The sequence below is a fragment of the Salvelinus sp. IW2-2015 genome, linkage group LG20 (assembly GCF_002910315.2).
Source record: "Salvelinus sp. IW2-2015 linkage group LG20, ASM291031v2, whole genome shotgun sequence".
Lineage (NCBI taxonomy): Eukaryota > Metazoa > Chordata > Actinopteri > Salmoniformes > Salmonidae > Salvelinus > Salvelinus sp. IW2-2015.
In genome coordinates, this window is record NC_036860.1 from 5,625,417 (window position 1) to 5,649,396 (window position 23,980).

A 23,980-nucleotide genomic window follows, 5' to 3' on the forward strand; every position below is an offset into this window, starting at 1 on the left:
GAGTTTTGATACTTAAGTAGTGTCCCGGCATAGCTGGTCCAGAACCAAAACACGTTGGATGAGGACTGTACGGTAAAAATCAGGCTGTAACTTGGTGCTTCTATGAGATAGAACAAGGATCGGTTAAGATTTCATTAGGAACTGAAGTCTCACATGTGAAGAAATCAATTGAACATACATCCCCTACAGTTGAAGGAACATGTTAATTGAAACTATAAAATATCATGGCCGATAATTGCTTAAAGTAAAGAAGGCCAACAGTTAAATTCTACAAGAACTTAAGTTAGATATGAGTGCTTTCAAAAGAAAGGATGTTCAAATTATTTATTGGACAGCAAACTCATTTCAATTAAAAATAAATACACATTATGTACAGATTCATTTAACATTCCTTCCAATTTTTTAAAGTCACAAGATATTGGGACCTGTGCATACCTCACAAACAGGATTTTCACAGATGACTCCAAATGCCAACAATGTTTACTTAAAACATTGCAATAATGCACCAGGCATAAAACAATGCTTCAGTAGATACATTAGTATAGAATTATGTTTAATTAAACCAGGTTTAAGATTAAAAGCTCAATACAACCACTAGTCTATAAGCCTTTTCCTGTGCATAAGCTACTGCTCTACGTAAGCTTTCACAATGTTAGTGCATCAGCAGAGTTGGAACTTTTTGCAGCATTTATAAAATTAGCAAAGAAATTAACTGTCTGTACTGTGGCAAATTGGATTCAGGTTCCTGCCTGGTTCCTATAAGGTAAAACCATGGTGCCACCTACAGCACGACAGGAGAAATACAGCCTTTAAAATGTGGCAGTGTAGAACACGCTGCTCAACACTTCACTGGTCTACAACCAGATTCCACTCAAAATGTTAGTTTGTAATAACGTACTTTTTGGAATAATAATAAAGTACATTGGTATTAAAATAGACATACTGGAGCTAAAAACATCACTCATAAAGGCACTCTTCTTTTGATACTAACAACTTAATCACAGTGATATGGATTCTCCTTCACCATTATCCGGTGCAACAAAACCAGTTACATCATTTTGCATTTGACTCATTCTAACAGTGACTCTTGAACACCTCTTCACAACAATCCCAACCTAGATGTGTGGCGAAAAAACTAACTAAGTTAAGCAAACCATGAGCTAAACTGTGATCTCTTAGATATACACCGTAACGCAAAAGGACAAAACATCACATTATGATCAGTCAAGTGTCATGAGACCCATCTCAAGAACAACAACTGAACACTAAATGAAGAGTGAAAGCCTGGAGCCTTCTCAAACAAAAAGCATTTCTAAACAAACATTTGCGATGAAACCCCAACTTGATCTGATAAGTAGCTGAAAAAAAGTTGGTCTTTGACCTTCAGATCTTTCAGGATGAGCAACATACAATCTTGTTACTTGTTAGCGCAACTCCAATACCGCCATGAACACAAGTTGGTGTACACACTATGTATCATTGAAAATATAAACCCAATTTAAAAACAATCCAGACACATTGGAAGACGCATACCTCGCCCCTAGAGTAGGGTAGAACAATCAAAACACGGTGACCTTTTTACTACTTTTTCGTCTGAACAGCATTTTGAAGGACTTCCTCTTGATTTTGGATTTTTTAAGTCCTGTCCACCAGAACAAAGAGAGAAAATGACATTAAGCAAGGAACATCCCAGGGTTAAGACAGGGGCATTTTAAATCAACCACTTTAAAATACTCACCAAGAGTCTGCATCATTTCATTCAACTGCTGATCCTCTTCATCTTCCCTAAAATAGAGAACAGGTTTATGTTTTTCAAGTTACACATCCAGCTTGACCTCAGTGACCATTGCAGATTTTTTTAAAAAGGGTCACAACTCACATCAAATTGTACAAGCAATAAAGTTGCGCCATTTCCCTACCTGAGCCTGTCTTCATCCAGTCCTTCTACAATGGCGTTTCTACCGTTCACAATCTCCATCAACCTCTCCATCAGCCTGTTCTCTCGCCGACGCTCCTCTGTAGACTTCAGATGATCTGTGACACCAGGGATAAGAAGACCTGTGTTAGACATAGGAGCACTACAACACGGTAGCTGCTGATCTGTTAGGGGGATGTAAAGTGAACAGTTGAGGTGCTGTGTGAACATTGTGCCTCCTACCTGGTTTCTCCAACAGTCTGCGCAGCTCACCCTCCACCCCAGGCTGCTGCTCCTCCAGGTCTTGAGTCTTAGCTCTGACAAATGCAATAAGTGATTTTTAAGCCATTGTAAACCCGAAATAGTGCATATACATTTGGGTAACAGTTAACTTAAGTACTCACATGTACACAAGCTCCGACTCCCTCCTAATGTACGTCTGCTTCTTTCGGATAAGGTTGAACCAGTCAACCATCAGAGGGTCCATCAAAATGTCCCCCTTGCCCTCTGCAAAAGGCCAGTGTCAAGGAAGTTCATTGGCAATACATAAAATAAATTACATCTATTTGTGCAAGACTTATGAACAAAATGAATCACGGTGTTCCAGTCCAACATGCACATTGAGCCTTTGTCAGTGCCTAAGGGCTGTGGGTATACAAACACACCAGCCACAACCAATAGTATAAACTGGCCTGGGACAGAGAGAAGAGAAGTGTCCCATTAACTCTCCCTGCCTCCTATCAGCAGGACAGACAGGTGCATGTAAGGAGTGAGGGAGGGAGTAAAGCAGTGAACCGGATAATAATATTAATATAACTGTGCCCAGATGGTGACCTTGAGCAGAGCAATCAGGCCCCCCTACTGCTCCTGCTCTGTCTGCAGCCACAGCCAGTCTCTGGGGCTGGTCAGCTCTTCACCCACCACCTCTATCACCCAAGGGAGATGGATAGTATCAGAGAGGGAGAAGGTGCCCTCATGTGGGCAGTGCCTGCCTCTCGCCTCATTGGGCCGTAGAGGAGGGAAATGGAACCTGTTCGCCAGTCACACCTCTACCCTCCAGGCTGTGTGGGTTTGGATTCCTGTGTAAAGTCCCAGGTGGGCTGCAGGGATAACATGCTCACCATCAGAGCACAACTCAAAACTGAGAATAGTGGAGGGACTGGGCCATTTCAATTGAAGTACATTAATAAATATCTAATCATAAAGGCTGGTCTATTTGGAAGTTTACTTGGAAATAAACTTTGATAGAGGGGGAGAATCTCAAATGCATACTCTCCCCTTCTCAAAACCCATGGGAGAAGGTCAGAGGGGAGGGGCTTCTGGCTTTCTCATCCAATGGGTTGAGGCGAGGAGCAGGCAATTGCGATTCTCCCATGGTGTCCTTCAAAATCCTGTCCTGAAAAAAGACCCAGTTAGGGTTGAAACATGGTCCATCTTCTTTAACATAACTGTGTGCAGAATCACTTGTCCTTTAAGTCCTTCAAAAGCCAGACCAGTCCCAAAACCAATAACTTAACTAAAATGTCAAAGCGAGAAAGTGTTTGCAGAGGACCTCCCTCCCACTTGCTTTGGCAATCGCTATTAGTCAACATCAACAGAGGAGGGAGGGACACTGGGAGTAAAGGGAAGTTCATTGGAAAGTACCTTCCTCACAGCTGCGAAGCCTCTTCTCCATCTCCACTCCCTTCCTCTCCAAGTCACCCAGGCTGTCTTCAATATCACGCAGCTCCTTCACTATCTGGTCCATGGGGATGTGATGGGACTTACATTGAACAAAACAAAGAAAAACCCATGGTGTCACCACCAACTGCTAATACTGTGTAATTATTTAACTATGACATGAAAATGTCATAAGAATATTACATATTTTCACATAGGATAGTTATTTCCTGATAAGCTCTAGTAACATGCCACTATGTATGAGACATAACTGACAACTTACCGAGGGTGAACTCATTTCAGACTGGGAGGTGTTTGTGGGTGACAAATACTTTCCATTTTTGGAGCCTAAGAGGTAGATAAAATAGGATTATTACATATCTAATGGCTGACAATCAGGGAGCCATTGTCACACAAGACTTAACTTCTGAAAATAAACAAGCTAGGACATAAGAAAAAAAAAGATGAAAACATCAATGGTTGAAACAATGTCTGGTAATAGAAAGTGAAGGCCCAGTCTAACCTGTGGAGCCCTGGCGAAGCTGTTTAGGAGACATAGGTGGAGAATAATTGCCATCCGTTGAGCCTAAAAAAAAACAAATGTAACCGATTAATAAACTGCAATATATAGATTCCAAATATATTGTTGCGATGCAATCACTGAATGGAGTTCTTGTTTTTACCCAATCCTGCAAAGCTGTGGTGAGGCTTATTGGGAGTGGGAACCCTGTGCCAGACAGGAACCAGGGGAGGAGTGGACAACAGAGGAGTAGAATAATTCCCATTTTTTGTACCTAGAAGGTGAAGCGTGATATAATTTAAAATCCCAACAAGTCATTGAAAATGTTTAGGGTCTCATAAATGATTGAGTAATCACTACTCTGCCAAGTATAGAGGATAATAAAAAGCATGTACCCAAGCCTCCAGAGCCGCAACGGGGCTGCTTGGGAGACGGAGCTCTGAGAGACACCGGGCTAGGTGGAGGAGGGTTGAAGGCAGGTGGGGGAATCGGATGAGAGGTAGAGCGGATGTTGACGACGATACTAGTAGCAAAAGACTTCAAAGTGGCTTCAGGTTTGGGTTGCTCAACAATGATCATTTGGTCCTCAGAGTCAGAGGTCCTGGAGAAAGAGGGTGCATGTAAGGAGCAGTAAAATATTGTACTTTCCCCTGAAATCAACCATTTTGGATTGAACATACAGTAAGTACAAAAAGAACATTCAGCCTCACCTTATATACATTTAGAAATAATGGAGGTGAGAAAACAGTGGAGGGGGTCATCAGGGGGAATTCTGGGAAACTAGTTAGTGGTGCACTAGGGTTCATTTCAGCCATAGCACTCCTTGGGACTTGTGAGGATGGGGGAGGAGAGTGGCTGCAATTTGAGCCAGTCAGCCATAACAGAGCAGGGCGAGGCACGATGAATCCGCAGGCTGGAGGAGTGGATACATGAGACGCCCAACTGGTTAGCTCTCCAGATCAGATATATAATTGAATCTCTCACCCGGGTGACAATACCTGCCTTCCCTTTGTGTGGATGTACAGGATTAGAAAGAAAGTGGTTGATTAATAGATAACTGACGAGCAGTCCAGACTTACTTCAGTCCTGGTCCATTTTTAACAGGCTTGAGCTTTGATCGCCAGTTAACAGGAGCCTCTGCACGGTCTGCATTTACTGCCAAAGAAATACATTTTGAAAGGAGAGTATGATTCAAGCTCATTATCAAATTCTACAATTTAATTTAGTGATAAAAAAACATTTAAAAAAAGGCTAAACAAGCTGGGATGACCAAATTAAAAATGGCTGTTAGTGAAGACTGCTAATGCACTAGCAGCGCATCTTATTTTCATGCTCTTAAAATAGACTTTTGTTAAACTGTATGGAAATGCTGTTCGCGGCTACACCCTTGTATTAACAAGGTAATCGAAAGCGTTCCAGCTTTTGAAGCTTCCCTTATGACCCATTGTAAAAACATGATCGTGATAAAGTTCTGAAAATGAAGTGTAATTGAAAAAGCTTGCCTTTGGAGGATACAGTTGATGGTCTGGCGCTGGCTTTGTTGACGGTGTTAAGCAATTCCTTATTGCTGGTGGGGCTGGTGAAGAGTTGTCCTGCTGTGCCTGGCCCACATTTAGCCTGCTTCCAGCTGGGGAGGTCAGCTGAGCTTACCATGTCTTCAAACCTAGGAAGCAATACTATCACCATTAGGTTTGGAAATGTACATTTAGTATTTGCTGACATCCACAAAATGACATGAACTGTGCACACTTGAAGACTAAAGGCCTGTAGGTAAACCCATAGGCCTTTTCTCACCTCCTTTCTGCTGGTCGGATAACAAAGTATCTGGTGTTATTGTTGTTGCAGTTCGCCTCAACTAGTTTCTTGGTAATGACAGCCCTGGCTCGGTTCTTCTCTTCCTCAGGACTCAAGGGCACCGTCGGCAGTACTGAGGGCTTCTGGCTGCTGGAGGGGCCCTCTGGGGTGGAGGTAGAGGACTGGAAGAACCTCTGCCGTGCTGCCTGGGTTCTCTGGGCCGAGCTTGTCCATGGTTGGGGAGCTGGGGTGGTGGTCTCCACAGGCTTCAAGACACCCTTGATGGGGGTCAAAGGCACAGAGGTGGGGCGGGACACAGACTGGACTCTGCTGGTGTCACTTTTGGATTCAACGTTGGCGCTTGGGCATCCGGTCTGGATGACAACCCCAGAGGGAGGCTTGTTGTAGCCATTCTTGGTGTTCTGGTGGTCATTACAGATGAAGCAACCTGGCTCCTTCCCTGGTTTATAGGCCCCAGCCAGGAGGACGTTGGAGCATTCACTGCACCTGGTGAAAGGTGCAACATAAAAAGGTGTCAATATGTTTTAACCATAATGATGGAGCTGCTGTATATGTTTAAAGCGGACATTTACTTGAAGCAGCTCCTGTGGTAAAGCTTCCCCTCGATGAAGTGCCGTTGGACCAGATGAACGTGGCATTTGCACACAACACATTTACTGCTGAGAGTGCCCGTCTTATTGGAGCTCTCCACCAAGACATCAGTCTTCTGTGGAGGGGAGAGAGAAATCAAATTAAGTGTTTAGGTCATGTACTCATGTGAAAAAATAAAAAAATAAAGTCCACAGTCAACTGCGTTTATTATCAGCAAAAATGTCATGTTCATACAAATATTTACACAAGATTCAACAACTGAGACATACTGAACATGTTCCACAGACATGTGACTAACAGAAATGAAATGTGTCCCTGAACAAAGGGGAGCTCTCCACAAACAGTATGGCTGGTGGCATTGTCATGCTGGAGGGTCATGTAAAAATGAGCTTGCAGGAAGGGTACCACATGAGGTAGGTGGATGTCTTCCCTGTAACACACAGCGTTGAGATTTGCCTGCAATGACAACAAGCTCAGTCCGATGATGCTGTGACACACCGCCCCAGACCATGACGGACCCTCCACCAAATCGCTCCCCTCCAGAGTACAGGCCTCAGTGTAACACTCATTCCGTTGACGATAAACTCGAACCGACCATCACCCCTGGTGAGACAAAACCACGACTCGTCAGTGAAGAGCACTTATTGCCAGTCCCGTCTGGTCCAGCGACGGTGGGTTTGTGCCCATAGGCGACGTTGTTGACGGTGATGTCTGGTGAGGACCTGCCTTACAACAGGCCTACAAGCTCTCAGTCCAGCCTATTGTGAACAGTCTGAGCACTGATGGAGGGATTGTGCGTTCCTGGTGTAACTCGGGCAGTTGTTGCCATCCTGTACCTGTCCCGCAGGTGTGATGTTCGGATGTACCGATATTGTTACACGTGGTCTGCCACTGCGAGGACGATCAGCTGTCCGTCCTGTCTCCCTGTAGCGCTGTCTTAGACGTCTCACAGTACAGGCATTGCAATTTATTGCCCTGGCCACATCTGCAGTCCTCATGCCTCCTTGCAGCATGCCTAAGGCAAGTTCACGCAGATGAGCAGGGACCCTGGGCATCTTTCTTTTGGTGTTTTTCAGAGTCAATAGAAAGGCCTCTTTAGTGTCCTAAGTTTTTATAACTGTGACCTTAATTGCCTACCATCTGTAAGCTGTTAGTGTCTTAACGACCGATCCACAGGTGCATGTTCATTAATTGTTTATGGTTCATCGAACAAGCATGGGAAACAGTGTTTAAACTGTTTACAATGAAGATCTGTGAAGTTCTTTGAAAGACAGGGTCCTGAAAAAGGGACGTTTTAGATACATTACATAACCAAAAGTATGTGGACACCTGCTCGTCAAACATCTCATGCCAAAATCATGGGCATTCATTTGGAGTTGGTCGACCCTTTACTGCTTTAACAGCCTACACTCTTCTGGGAAGGCTTTCCACTACATGTTGGAACACTGCTGCAGGAACTTGCTTCCATTCAGCCACAACAGCATTAGTGAGTTAGGGCACTGATGTTGGGCGATGAGGCCTGGCTCGCAGTTGGCGTTCCAATTCATCCCAAAAAAGGTGTTAGATGGAGTTAAGGTCAGGGGTTTGTGCAGGCCAGTCAAGTTCTTCCACACCGAGCTTGACAAACCAGCATTAAGATTTCCCTTCAGTGGAACTAAGGGGCCTAGCCCAAACCATGAAAAAACAGCCCCAGACCATTATTTATCCACTAAACCTTAGATGGCACTACGCTTTGGGGCAGGTAGCGTTCCTGGCCAAACTCAGATTCAGCCATCGGACTGACAAACGGTGAAGAGTGATTCAGGAAAATAACCTCACTCAACAAAACAAAAGGAGATGATCATGGACTTCAGAAAACAGCAGACGGAGCACCCCCCTATCCACATCGACGGGACAGTAGTGGAGATTGTGGAAAGTTAAGGTCCATCCAAGTTGCATCCAAAGAACACCATACCTACTGTGAAGCATGGGGGTGGAAACATCATGCTTTGGGGCTGTTTTTCTGCAAAGGGACCAGGAAGACTGATCCGTGTAAAGGAAAGAATGAATGGGGCCATGTATCGTGAGATTTTGAGTGAAAACCTCCTTCCATCAGCAAGGGCATTGAAGATGAAACGTGGCTGGGTCTTTCAGCATGACAATGATCCCAAACACACCGCTCGGGCAACGAAGGAGCATTTCAAGGTCCTGGAGTGGCCTAGCCAGTCTCCAGATCTCAACCCCATATAAAATCTTTGGAGGGAGTTGAAAGTCCGTGTTGCCCAGCAACAGCCCCAAAACATCACTGCTCTAGAGGAGATCTGCATGGAGGAATGGGCCAAAATACCAGCAACAGTGTGTGAAAACCTTGTGAAGACTTACAGAAAACATTTGACCTCTGTCATTGCCAACAAAGGGTATATAACAAAGTATTGAGAAACTTTTGTTATTGACCAAATACTTATTTTCCACCATAATTTGCAAATAAATTCATTAAAAATCCTACAATGAGATTTTCTGGATTTTTCTAATTTTGTCTGTCATAGTTGAAGTGTACCTATGATGAAAATTACAGGCCTCTCTCATCTTTTTAAGTGGGAGAACTTGCACAATTGGTGGCTGACTAAATACTTTTTTGCCCCACTGTATACTGTACCATCTACTGCATCTTGCCTATGCCGTTCAGCCATCACTCATCCATATATTTATATGTACATATTCTTATTAATTCCTTTACACTTGTGTGTATATAAGGTAGCGGTTGTGAAATTGTTAGATTACTTGTTAGATATTACTGCATGGTCAGAACTAGAAGCACAAGCATTTCACTACACTCGCATTAACTGCTAACCATGTGTATGTGACCAATAAAAATTTGATTTGATTTTGATTCGTGACTCCAGAGAAAGCATTTCCACTGCGCCAGAGTCCAATGGCGGCGAGCATTACACCACTCGAGCCAACGCTTGGCATTGCGATCTTAAGCTTGTGTGGCTGCTCGGCAATGGAAACCCATTTCATGAAGCTCCTGACAAACAGTTATTGTGCTGACGTTGCTTCCAAAGGCAGTTTGGAACTCGGTCGTGAGCATTGCAACAGAGGACAGACGATTTTTACACACTACAGCACTCGGCGGTCCCGTTCTGTGAGCTTGTGTGGCTGACCACATCGCAGCGGAGCCATTGTTGCTCCTAGACGTTTCCACTTCACAATAACAGCACTTACAGTTGACTGGGGCAGCTCTAGCAGGGCAGACATTTTATGAACTGACTTGTTGGAAAGGTGGCATCCTATGACTGTGCCACATTGAAAGTCACTGAGCTCTGCAGTAAGGACATTCCACTGCCAATGTTTGTCTACGGAGATTGCATGGCTGTGTGCTTGAATCTATACACCTGTCAGCAACGGGTGTGGCTGAAATAGCCAAATCCACTAATTTGAAGGGGTGTCCACATACAGCGTACATTCAGTACTTCACCAAAATGTATACCTGTCAAACATCTGATAACATTTTAATTTTTTCAAGACAAAGAGCCATTTGTACTCCTCTAACCTGAACAGCAGCTCTGGTTGCTTTGGGGGAGGTTTTCACCATGAGAGAGGAGGGAGGTGGACGATTCTCTATGGCCATTTTATACACCATGGTTTTGGCCACCACCGGGAGATTCTTCTTTCCACATGGCTCCTCCTTGGAGCCCTCTGCTGGTCTTTTCACAGCACCCACCCCTCCAACTGGAAAAAACATTGGCCATCAGAAGTCAAAGGGTTGAGCCACAATAGTCTACGATACATGAACCAACAGCTCAGTAGAGATGCTTTGTGCATGTGAAACTGAAATAGTTTGGATATACAACATCTTATAAACCAATAACCATAAACAATTTGAAAAACAAAAACATTTGCCAAGTTTTAAATTTACTACTGATTGTAAGGACAAGCACATTACACTAAACAGGTTTGAAGCAACGTTTTCATCCAATTTAACACAACATGACACCTGTGTACTTCACACAATCACCTTAAGTAACACCTCACCGGGAAAGGAAACACTTATAGTGCAACATATAGGCTAGTGCTCCAATGTAACAAAGCTGCCTCAAGTCAGACAGTCTTACTAGGGTTGCGTCCGTGGAAGTAGTTGTAGTACTGGGAGACGTAGGTGAGGACGCTCAGTCGGTCTGGGATCCTAAGGGCCACCATGTCCTCTGCATCCAGCAGAGCAGCGATCCCCAGCTTGTCCTCTGCAACCCGGAAAGCCTGAAGTTAAAATAAAACACTTGTTTTATTAACCAACCCTAAAGCCATAGACAGTCAAAAATTAGAGGGGTCAGGTGTATTGTGGAGTACCCCCTAGTAAGCAGAACAGTTCGTAAAAATGTACAATGTTTTTTGTAAATGTTCAAAAAAAGCTGAGGTAATAAGGAAAAATCTTACATAATTTGAATAACACTTTCCCAATGTTCTTGAGGGTTTCTTAATATACAAAGCAGCTACTTAATTTAACTGTAAACAAGCCAGACAAAATGGTCTCTTCAGAAATAGAAAATCGTAAAGTCCAGCCAGCAGCTGTTTGTGGCCCCATGCTGGGGAGGTCTGGACAGGGGGTGAATAATGAATAGCACATTTCCTGTGCACACTCAGCCCTGGGAACAAGGAGGGAGAAGGAGAACGGGGCATTGTTCAGGATCAACCTGGACGTGCTCATTAAAATGTTAAAGTACAGCCTTGCAGAACGGCATATCCGTTCACGTTGGAGCAGGAGAAAGGCCAAACAATTTCTACATTTGAGATTCTCTGTATAACTAACGGAATTGGCCATTGTTGCTGTACCGTAACGAAACAGAGTCTGGACAAGACAAATGCATATTTGTAGTCTGTAGTGACAGAAACACCCACCACAGAGAGAAACCTGAGAGACACACATGAAGGACTGGGACCGCCTTGTCATGAAATACAGACTAAAAAGAAGTAGCTACACAAAATGGGTGTTTGGATTCCACCATGGGGGAATTCCTTCCTAGTTGGTTGGTCAAATAGTCTAGCGTTACTAAAACTGAGAAAAAAAATATATACACTCTTCTTTGTGGTTTAAAACATGTTCTTATGCAACCTGAATATAGAACACTTGTCTCACCATACTGTCTAACATTTGTAAATGGACCTTTTTCATGCGGATCGAGTGGCCCACGGATAACAGTAAGCCTCATTCATAATGAATAACCCAGGGAGCCTCTTCTGGTACTCAGGTTCTTAACAGACGCTGTGGGGGATCGGCACGACTAGCAGTTAGTGTTTTGCAACAGATCCTGGAGTGCATAGAACACTATGAGGTCTGTAATCCTCAAAAACAGAGGAAATCAGCACAGAGAGAATGACGAAATTATGGACAAGTCCCAGCTGCGCTGCTGTTTGACTCATTCTTATCCCAACAGTCCTAACACACATCCTGGTATGYYGGYYYMYGGGGGGGGGGGGGGGGGGGATAAGAGTTGGTCAAATAATTCCACAAAGAGTTAAAAATAAGTTAAATACAACCAAGTCAAACATAATGTCTGATGTTCTTCAGTTATTAATAGCTAAGCCGGCATCTGTCGAAGCATCAATAGAAATGAGTGTAACTAGCCAAAGTCACTACCAAGTGAATTGTTTACAGTGTAAGACTTACTGACTAGACACGCTCCGTACAACTCGCAGATGACATTCTCCTCACAATAAAACAGCAACATGGGACAGACCTTGTATAGCACCCCAAGCAGAGATGCTTTCCCAAACTACAGTTGGTATATGAATAACCTTGCCTGGGACATGAAATCCTAGGAACACATATTGTCCAGTTATCAACTGGGAAAGACGTTCTGCATTTGGCCACTGCGTTTACATACTATGCATGATACAAGCAATAGGTCACATTTATGGTGAGCCATCACATTCTTTTCATGAGTTGCATTTAACGTCACCCTTCAGAGCAAAACTTGTTTGCCCCAGTTCAATAGACAGACCTCTGAGGTCTATATCAAAATAACCATGAATAGACTTGTGCACAATTCCAGTCCTTTGGAGACTTCGCTAATAATAATAGGCCTGAACGTTACAAAGGACTTGATGCATTTCTAACAATGCAATCCCCTCAAACACAAACCAACTGACTTCCTGATAAGATGGCCAAACAGTTCAATATGGTCATGTCAATGTACAACCTTTAACTGTGCTGATGTTACATGCATAAATAGACAGTAAATCTTACCAAGTTGTTGTTGTCAAAAACATCCTCTTTATTCAAGGAGTCGTAGTCTCTGAATATAGAACACAGGGAAATTAATAATTCACATTGTGGAGGTTGATCAAAGGTTATTCGCAATTGATTTTGGGTGACTAACGTTAACTGCCCTGTTCAAGGAAAATAACCAGGTTTCTGGGATACATCAAATAATATTGTAATCCACTAGTACAGCAAGAAATCTTGTGGGAATGGTTATGCTGCAAGGTTTCGTTGTTTCAACATGCCTAGATAAATATAGGTTAAATAAAATGTAAAAAATTATCAACCAAATTTTGTCAAGCCTCTGGCTAAAAGGACGCTGGAGAGGGGGGATTCCTGCCACCATTGTTAGACAGGAAGCCACTGGGAATACTTAACTTCAAAATAAATAGAACATGATAGCAAATAGCACTTTATTTCTATTGTATGTAGTGTTAAAGGGATTACATTAGGCCTAACGTTACATGAGAAAATTATTATTTTTTAATCATGATTTGGAGCTATAGCCTAAGCTACAAAATGTGTTTGCAAAGTAGAAGACAAAAACATGAACTGTTTGGTTATGATAAGGTACCTCGACAGTAGGCCAAGGTTTCCCAAACTCGGTAACGTTGCAAGTTTTGGTTTTTGCCCTAACATTACACAGCTGATTCAAATCAAGTAATCAAGCTCTGATCATCTGAATCAGCTGTGTAGTGTTATGGCAACAAAACAAAAAAAAGTGCACCAAGTTTGGAAACCCCGAGGTCGGTTATTCATAATATGATTCAAAATATTACAAGTTTTAACTAACGTTAGCTTTAACAGCGAATGCCCATCGAAGTGTTTGGACGTATTGATTGTTTCCAGCTGCTAATGATTTGTTGCACCTGATTAACCATTACGTTGAACATCAATTCTTCACCCAAATCTATATTTTAAGTCATTATAATGCTTACATTAGGTCCGGTCTGTACTTATGGATAAGCGCACAGAACGCCAACCCGTCTCTAAAAGAAGTTGTCATGTTGATGATAGCCACATCTCGGTACCCATTACATTGAAGTTTGCACCACTGTTGAAGCGCCTTGATGGCAGCCATCCTTCCCGGAGCGCGTCCTGTCAAATAAATGACTTCAGAAAAAATATATATACCAAAGAGAAGGATGCAACCAGTGGGTGTTATGTCTTATTTCAGGTGATGTGCAGGTAGTAGAAAACAAGATACCGATTACCAAGAAAGAAAAGCCAGTTCAAACTGTTCAATCATCAGCTGATGCTCGCGACTGATACGCAACCATTGCATACCTCATGAAAAAGTATATTGGCGTGACGCAAGGGGGCGAGGCTTTGGTTCAGTAGCCTAGTTAACGCTGTTAATTATCATTTTACACCGTGACATAATTGCACTTTTTAATAATCACAGTGTTGGCAATTAATCGGTCATTTTTAGTGTCTGTCCGGTTATCAAATATTCATTTGCACTATGTCCTGAATAGTCTATTTCAGAAAGGTAATCATTGGTATAAAAAAAAATATATACAATCAATGTTTACACTATTGTTGAAGTCTGTGTGGTTTTAATATCAATAGTTTTCATGGACAAAATAGGCTATAGGCTACATTAACGCACTAATGAGCAGACATTAGTGTTGAAGCCTTAATGAGCAACTCAATTAGGCAATGAATACAAAGGATTCGGCTGAGCTCTTGTTTGCTCATTAGCATATGGGTAATTTGCATATGGGTCATTTTCATTCGAAAAACCAATGATACATATTTTAAGTTACATGTTGCAAACTCAGAAGAGGCTTAAAGTCTCCATTAAACGAATTAATCCAGACCCACTGACCCATTTTGGGTCACCAATGGTGGTTTCAAATTTGACCCAAATGAGATGGGTGCAAATGAAGATTGGACAACAATCAAGAACAACTTGAGTGTGTCTGAAATTTGAGTATGACCCAACATAGGAGAAACTGACCCACCAAGAACTCGACAACCTCAACTAGATGCATAACGTACAAAGAGATTAGATGGACATTGATATATTTACAAACAGCAAAAAAAGATACATTTACTTGGTGTAAATAATACAAGTAGCCTAATAAAGTAGGAACAACATACCAAAAAAAAGAAAACAAAATCGATTGGGAAAAACTTGTGTAGTAACACTGCAATTACACTAAAACGTTGTATTAACATGTTTTTTAAAAATATGAATTGTTTTAACATAATAGCAAAATATGTGTTACCAGACCTTGAAATCTATATAATATAAAGATATGGATAGTTGAATTATTACTGAAGCAAATGCACACTGGCAATAAATATGCTTCTGACAATGAATATACAATAATGATTGAATAAAGGAAGGACAGTTATAATAATACCTATGGGGTTTTCTCGTTTGAGCAAAAGATCGTCCTCCGTCCTCTCTCCTCCATGACCAGGAAACCGATAAGTGGTCAAGAGCGTGTCAAGTCATTAGTAGGCAAACGAAAGTGTCCTCCCCTTCTCGATAGCCAATTTTCATCAAGGATATTCATGTGTATCCTACCGCGGAAGAGTTTTGAAATCTTCCACATCCCCTTGGAATCAGCTTTTGTTTTGTCAGAGGAGAAAAACATGCACACGTTTAAAAACAATATGCTACTTATTGTTTGTTTATTCTACAAAATCTCTTGCACAAGTAACTTAATTTGTTTTGATCACTTTACACTTATTTTGGGATCCACCCCAGTAAACGTAATTTTCCTAATGACGAGTGAGTGGAGAAGGACCGTATCATTTCAAGTAAGCGCATTTCCATCCACGTTCACTCCTCGATTAACTTGTTCCTTTTTCAGAGGCAAGAGAGGACGGAGGAGGTGAGCAAATCTAACTGATAAAAGGCCCATGAATGGAGAAGAGATTTCATTACCAGAGGGGGGCACTGTTAGACTACAGAGAGACTTTTGAAAACAAACAGAAGACTCAAACTAACACTCAGGCAGAGCCGGCCCTGGGCATAAGTGACATAGGCGCTCGACCCACGGCCTTTATGGTGCCCCCAACTAAAAAAAAGGAGTCGGGGACTCAACTTAATGTTGAGCTTTAGAATAGGATAATACACAAGGTGCAATGTCGTGCATTAGCAGTTTTCCTCTTGCTATGTCAGTCACTCAATTAGCTCGTCGGGTAGCATTTTTTAGATTGGTAAATTAGTCTACCTAGCTATCTAAACTTGTAGTAGTCATGGGCAAATTAATTATCTACCGGGCACGAAGGGCATGTGTGCATGGGCCCCCTTTGATTTTGTTAGTCACTCTCAATCAGATATCATATTATCATAAGTCATGGCAAAATATGTAGAATTTCAGTAAATATTCTGTATAACTGCACATTTTCCTCTCCGCGCCATGGCAAAATGTTTAGAATTGCAGGAAATAAAATGTAAAACTTTAAATGTTTCTCTCTGCTGTCAAGAACGCCCCGAAAAGGCTAGGGCTGGCCCTGCACTCAATATTTACATTCTCCTTTCATTACAATCCTTCCAACTCCCAATTCATATCCCCAGATTCTGCATTGGAATTTGCAGTGACCTTGGCCAAGTGGTGTCATATCCCATGTTTCTTCCACAGAACTAAAGGCTGTTCATGTCATACAGGAGATTGGCCATACAAAAAAGGCCAACGTCTAAGCCCGAAGTAAGTGCTCTGACTGTGAGGCTGAAAATCCATTAGACTTGGAACAGCTGCTCTTTCCATGCTCTGAAAATCAACATAATACGGTTTAGTAGGACAAATAGTGCCACCTCTGGAAAAGTAGTGATAATGATGATACAGGCTATTCTTATAGTCCCATCCTGTAAATATGTTTTAGCCGACTGTACTTTTTTAAACATCGATATACGGTATAGCTCAAGACGATACAATATGTGAGTCGTCTTAATATACATTTCGACAATACCTATAAAAAATACAAACAGTGATAGCCTCTCTGATGTATTTAAATGACAGCACTGTTGTAAAAAGTTCATCTTTCTCAGCAAAAAACAACATGTATTTGCCTCGTAATCCTCAGAAAGCGTTCCTGTCATTGGGGCTAGTAATCTTTCAGCCACTTCCATTGTTTCCTACGAGGGCCTGTGGCAGCACGCAGACATCCTGCCTCTCGGTCTGCAGTGAAGGTAACAGGATAGCCCCGGCCAGGGTTGGGCTTGTCATCGATGAGATCATTGAGAAGTCATCAGAGCGTTTCCTCTTTTGATTTTGACCCTAATCTGATGGCTAATGTAAGAACATTTAGTCACCAGTAATAAGGCAGAATATCGAAAGACCCTGAGGTGATGGATGAAGGTCAGGACTGTATATCAGAGTTTTACATCTATTATGTACAGATTTATTTAGGTGTGAAAAATCATGAATTTATTAAATAAAGAATTTATTCTGAATTGACTCACCTGGATAAATAAAGGTTAAATAAAATGAACCACCTCAGTGGGGAATGTGAAACGATAACAATGTTATCTTTGTTTCATGTGTTCAAGAGTTCAAGATAGTTTATGATAGAAACTGAAATTGTTCAGCCAAAGTGTAAAGAAACATTAAGGATAATATTTCAAGATGTTACTATGGATATGCTATATATTTATAAGATGTTACTCTGGATATACTATATATAAGATGTTACTATGGATATACTATATATTTATAAGATGTTACTATGGATATACTATATATTTATAAGATGTTACTATGGATATACTATATATTTATAAGATGCTACTATGGCTATACTATTAATTTATAAGATGTTACTGTGGATATACTACATATTTATAAGATGTTGCTGTGGATATACTATATATTTATAAGATGTTATTATGGATATACTATATATTTTGGAAAGCATTCACCTCTTCCTATTCTGAGCATTTAAAATACACGTTTAGCGTGATTGTTGATAGAAAAAGATGTCCAGTACAGAAAAATAATGGCATTTCAAAACACAATACATTTATATAATATTAAACAACAAAATCAGCACCTTTTGTAAATGTTAGTTCATATTCTCATTGAATAACAGAATGAATAAAACCAAGGATGGGGTATTTAGGCAAGTTGCCTCAACCATGATGAGGTCTTAGGGACCTGTTTGCAAAAGCCATGCAGAGAGAAAGAGCCATATCAGTTGCTCTCTCTGTCGTCAGTGTTCTTTGTTTGTGTCTGCAGTGCTGATGTCTCTCCTCCTCCTGACCTGGCCACAGTGCTATGGATCTCAGCCTCGTGCTCCCTGGCCTTGGCCCTCAGCTTGGCAATGCTACAGCAGCGGAACTCTTCTGGACTGGGCCCCTCCATCCCCTCCCATTCCCCTGCTGGCCCCTGAATCATACCCTGTATGGGGGTGGTCATCACAGCAGAACGAGGTACTTTAGTCCAGGGATAGCTTCCTTTCTCCTGCCTCCTCTCCCAGTGCTCGCCGTCAGAGCTCTCTAGCTCCGGTAAGCTCTTATTGGGTTTGTCTGTTGTTGTGTCCTCAGCATTGTCCTTCCTGGGAAATGGCTCTCCTAGCTGGCCCTGCAACTTTAGCTGCCTCCGCATCTTAGCCCGGCGGTTCTGAAACCACACCTGGTGAAAATAGAACCAATGTAATATGTAGAATATGAGAGAGTGAAATCTCTTACAATGCAAAACATTAGTTTCTAAAAATGTTTCAGTATCCACTAGATTTAACAGTTTTTTGATGTATTCATAAACAAATAATATATATATATATATATATATATATTAAATACAGTAACATTGTGGCATGAAAGCTGATAGAAACAAAGATGGCTTCTAGAAATCAGAGTTCATGCATTAGTGAAAATGGTTTGGAAGGAAGAGGGTGTTGGGATCGTACCTGCACTCTGGCCTCGATGAGGTCCAGTCTGAGGGCCAGAGCTTCCCTCATGAAGACGTCAGGGTAGTGGGTGTTCTCAAAGGTCTTCTCCAGCTCCTCCAGCTGCCAGCTGCTGTAGTTGGCCCGCGCACGACGCTGCTTCACTGGCCTCTGTTCATCTGGAAAGCACAGCACAACCGCCAATTACACAATCGCCAACAGTTGACAAGGAACTAATGGCTCTAGATTGGATAATTAGCGCCGCCGTTCATTAGGCCCTCTTTAACCGTGCTTGATAATTGATTGTTTGTTAGGAGCTGTTAGGAAAATCTTTTGTAAACATTTACACTGCCATTAGACAGTGCTCAATGATTCTCTATGAGAAAATACATTCCCCCAACTAATAAGCCAACACGTATCTGTAATAAATTGTCACACATGAATGTAAATATCCATGTGCTCTCCAAAGTTACAGTAATTCTGACATTCTAAGGCAGACTGTTGGTTGGAACTCACCCATGCTGGCCGTGAACTGCCCCATCCCAGCTGCCTGTGTGGCCAGGAACAGAGCCTCTTTGCAGGGCTCTGGTTGCAAGTAACTCCGCAGGGACTCATAGCTGATCAGGGGCCCAGGGATCAGGATCTGTGGAGGGGAGCCCAGTCTGGTGGGGAACGCAGGGAACAAGTGAGCTGCGGAGGAGTGGAAGACRGCAGGTAGAAGAGTGGAGACCAACTGCCCAGGGCCAAACATTATCCAAAAGCTCTTAGAGGAGTCCAGAGTCTTAAGTGTCAATCCACTGGTATAAAGGGGACAGTCTGATACCAAAACAATGGGACGTATCTCAGGAGCACTTCACAACATCAGAGTAAACATTCTTGTTGAGGTTGGCACAAGATGGAGCAGAGGTCAAGTCTTGAGGCTTCTTTACCASAGTGAAATKWAATAGGGCTGTTAATGAAGTACATCACCAGATCCAGAATGAAAGAAYTCACAGAATCTTCCACCATRAATTCTGAGGGATGAATTGCAGTCATCAGCCATACATTGARTCTCGATCCAGAAGGKTYCCTAAGATGAAGGTTGACATGGAGACRCAGGAGGAGCTCAGGTGAGATGCAGGTGATGGGTGGGYAGGCGAGAGAGGACTGCACTCAGCAGGTAAGGGGGTCTCACCTTAGTCTGGRGAYGTTCTCTCTCCTATCCTYCTGTTCCCCCCTCCTTCCTRAGCAGTCACATGACTCACAGTGGGCCCAGACTGACTCCTGGGTGTGAGAGAGAGGGCTGGGCTTCAGAGAAATGGAGACAGGAATGTGAATCTGACCCATGATCKATCTCCAGGTAGATTTTCACACCATGGTATCATTCAATCAAAGTCCATTTAYAACCACAATGTACACTTTATCCTCTTCAACACACCAATCCCATACAAMGTTTTGCATTCAACTTACATTATAGCAGCAGCTTCCACRCTCKATTTCATGTTGCACTCTGCATGGATTTGGTGTCTGAGGTTTACTTTGAACAAGTTAAGACATCTTTTAGCCTCGGAAATTTCAATCAAAGTGATGGATCAGACGTCAAGGTGTGGAAATGACATTAAAAAACAAAAAGCTTGAACGTTCAGTTGAACACGTACACCACAAATATTTGAGAATATCGCTCGTCTTTCAATTAATAGTTGTCAAGCAGAAGAAGAAGAAACGATTCCGATGACCAACTGGTACAGCCCTTCGGAGATGATCAAAACAGGCTCAGAGGTGCCAAACACAGAGCCACTGTTGCCAAGGTAAACATGTTCACGCTAATTACATCACCTAATTGACATGAAGTTGAATGATGACAATTAGCTGGATCGAAAATGTTTACCTAACACTTATTTCCTGATCTGATGTTCATTTTGGATGTTAGATACACTAAATGCAGTCCTTATACACCCCAAGAATGTATACAATTAAAAATAATTGCTTTCCTAATAGCTAGGTCTAATCTTTCAAATGAAACGTTCAACAAAAACATTGGAAATGCTGTCATTAAATGACTAAAGTGGTCCCATCTAGTCTCTACTAGTCTTCCATCTAAAATAGGATCACCTGTTCAAATAGAAGGTATTGTTTGGTCTTCGGCTGAAGACAGAGTTCACTGAAAATGGCTGTGGGTCAGGGCTCCTTGGCCTTTGAAAACAGATAACTTTCACAGCTAAGCTTCAACTGGAATTTTATTTCATGTCACCCAGATTTGTATTTTTATTAAAACATCTCCTCTTTCTCTCCAAGTAATATACACAATCCTAACATAAAGACTATAACAAATACATTGACATAGAGATTCCAATCGATAGGGAATTAATGGCAATAATGATCACCGCAAGCATTGGAATTGTAAATATTGTGAATTTGGATGATTGTGTGCAGGGCTCCCTTGGGTTCAATGGGATTTTCCAGGTTTAAATACATTTAAATAAAATCGAATAAACCTATAAAAAGGTATTACCAGTGTTATACACATATGCAAGCAGGTTCTGTTACTGTGTAATAAGTTAGAGTTACTCAATCCCTCTTTCATGTCATCAGGTAAACTGTCCCAAATCACAGCTTAGTACGGGGCCTCAAAGTAAATCTCCACACATGCTGGAAGGAAGGTAATACAGCACTGTACTCCAACAGACCGTGACAGAGAGAGAGCATTCTCTCACATAAGAGCTACACGTATCCACTACAAAACGTATACACAATAATTAGGTCTCATACGCACGCACGCACACAGACAGAGAGACACACACTCTTTCTCTCACATAGTCAACTCACGTTGCTGTGCATACTCTTAAAGATCATCCACACCTTTCCCAAGCAGCCCAGCTGTGGCCCTGGTGTTGAAGGATCTCTGATGAGTTGATCATGATGAGGACTGACTGTCTATGATGTGAATGAAACACAGGTGTGTCAATTAATCCGGAGATACGCATCACCTAACACACCCCGCTAACTGCTTATCGGATCKGACGGCGGCTAGAACACGCCACTGTCATGGTTGTCACCACAGACTGGCGGTTTGAACTGKATACCTTTGATCAGTTCCAGAACATCAGCAGGAGACATCTGGCCAAAGCCATGCTCCCAACACCAGGGGAAGGTGAATCACTGTCTAGTCAGAGGACAGCACCTCTCTCTCCTCTCCAGTGGGGCTTTCATCCACACCTGTTCAAACACTAAATAAAGCCTACGCACAGGTATAGAGGTCAATAGACAAACATCAGAAATACCTGGACAATCTTTATGTTAAGATGAACCTGTGAGCATGTTTATTGGTGCGTGTGTGTGCGTGCGACAATGAGGCATCAACGTTCACTCTGCTCCAGCAGCCCCCAGTAATTTCTTGGCTTTGTCATTTCTAAAGCAAAAAGGAAAATAGATTAAAAGTGTCTAGTTTGAAGGGTGGGTAAATAAACATTGTGTGTGGGTTAGCACTGAATACTGAATGGCCATCTCCGTTCCATTTGTCCTTGGCACACAGGTAGACAGAGGGATTTCTGGGATGTCTGAAAGTAGATCCCCCCCCCTGCTGTGTTTGGTCTGTCCCGGGTTCCTCTAATGCCCATTGATCCAGCTAATCAGGGGAGAAATTGGTGAAAAAACAGCAGGGGTGGTTTAGCCATCAGTAAGGGGCTCGTGTACAAATGAGCTGCTTGTGGATAATTGAAGGAGGCATTAAGACAACAATGGCAGTGGCTCACACCAGTCTTCACTGGTCTCTCAGGTATTCCCAGGTCCCTGGATCACATGGTAGCCTGTGAATTCCACAGCAGGCTTAAATAAAAATCACAGCATCATTAGTGGGCATTCAACATTGGGGGCAAAATGCACAATCTCCATGGATTTCAAAAACCCACCAACGTTGTTGTGCCTCTTTTTCCATTACTGACTTTAGTTTGAAATGGACTTGTTTGAGCTCGTATATATGGCTTACAAATGTAAATGTAAAGGGATAGTTCCAAAGAGGACAAGAGAAGCAATACAAGGAATGTTGGAATGAGAAATGCCAATACTCTGCAGTTTAAGACCAACATAAAGAGCAGCTCTTTAGGTTAGTGCAGTGTTAGGCAATACATGTACCATACATAACAAAAGCCTTCAATGTTCTTTCTAAAGGACCTTTGAAACTGGCTCAACTATCAGATTTAACTGTGGATGTGTTAGTACAGGAACTTAGATGACAGAGATTGGGAACAACGCACAATATCATTAATACTCACCCATTAGAGTGACACTTCAAAACATCCGACTAAAGTTCTGACAAATGTCTTGTGAAGATGGATGATGTTCGTTGGTGTCACGGGACTGTGCATATGGCTGGTGTAATTTGCAGTCTGTAATAAGCAGCAATGAACACTGATAAGATCAACTGATAATGAGAGCATAAGCGAAGCTTAAGGGTTGTCACTTAACTGTCTCTGCTGCTAATGACTTTTCAGATTGCCAGGCAGATTTTTCATACATAGTCTACCTAAACTCCACATTTTTATTTCCGATTCATTGCAAATTGTCAAAAAAATGCCATATGAAATCACAGCAAGGTTATCTCATCATCGGTTGCTTGTGGTTGCACTTACTCTTATTGACCAACTTGAACTTTAAATCAAAGCATGGCAGTACTATTTAATTCTCTTATTAAATTATTGTGATGGATGTGTTTGTCACATCCAGGGAAGACAAAGGGACATGTGTTTTAGAGCAGAGGAAGCCCCTATCTGCTCGATGCCTCACTCTCTCTGGTTGCTAAGAGTATCCTGCAGAGAGCAGGCTGATTGGTTTAGTRCTGGATCACTGGCTATGGGATAAAGCTGAGAGCCCAACCTGCTTTTCATGACAAAACGTTCAAGGGAAAGCGGCCACGATCCAAGAGCAATCACACTTTAGGCTTCAAAGTGCCAGGGGAAAAGAGAGGCGAGAGCCGGTCCACATTTCTTCCACGTCGGCCAAGTGCAACTCATGCGTGGAGGAAGACGAGATGATCTAAGGAGAGGAAGACAGGTGTGCTGGGCAGGTAGAGGCACATCGGGGCCCCTCCCAGGGTTGAGAGACAAGGACTCACCCCCACCTTCCTGCACTGTCCACTTTCACATGAACTAGCAAATCATCAAATTAACATTAAAACAACTCTTTAAACAAATTTTTATGGGTTTGCAATCTGTGACTTTTCATAAAGCCATGATAGGGCTGTTACAAAATACCTCATGTGCAGCAGTAAAAATGATTAACTCGGAGCATGGCACATTGAGACAGTTTTAGTACAGACCACAGCACCAGGTGCTTCTGAGGGTATCAAATGCTAGTCTGATGTGATGATGAATCAAGGCAGAGGTTATTAGCATGTCAGTGGGCCATCAGGCTAGTTAATGAC

The 23,980-nt window shown here is 42.2% G+C and overlaps 1 protein-coding gene across 4 annotated transcripts; it reads right to left on the minus strand.

The window, feature by feature from the left end:
* Positions 1–309: 309 nt before the first annotated feature.
* Positions 310–14,054, minus strand: micall2a (mical-like 2a). Of its 4 annotated transcripts, XM_024013345.1 has the most exons (19): positions 13,953–14,054; positions 13,677–13,836; positions 12,724–12,772; positions 10,595–10,736; positions 10,033–10,211; positions 6,482–6,615; positions 5,889–6,395; positions 5,597–5,757; positions 5,174–5,249; positions 4,490–4,695; positions 4,258–4,368; positions 4,098–4,160; positions 3,858–3,922; positions 3,560–3,677; positions 2,320–2,422; positions 2,159–2,232; positions 1,920–2,034; positions 1,739–1,785; positions 310–1,642 (listed from the first exon to the last, which is right to left on the minus strand). In XM_024013345.1, the coding sequence occupies exons 2-19, from the start codon at positions 13,817–13,819 to the stop codon at positions 1,560–1,562; spliced, it is 2,376 nt and encodes a 791-aa protein (XP_023869113.1). In that variant the 5' UTR covers positions 13,820–13,836; positions 13,953–14,054; the 3' UTR covers positions 310–1,559. The 4 variants fall into 4 exon arrangements, 3 of the variants coding, with proteins under 3 accessions (XP_023869113.1, XP_023869112.1, XP_023869114.1); XM_024013344.1 differs by having other exon boundaries at positions 13,677–14,054; XM_024013346.2 differs by lacking the exon at positions 13,953–14,054 and having other exon boundaries at positions 10,595–10,720; positions 13,677–13,700.
* Between the last annotated feature and the right edge of the window lie 9,926 nt (positions 14,055–23,980).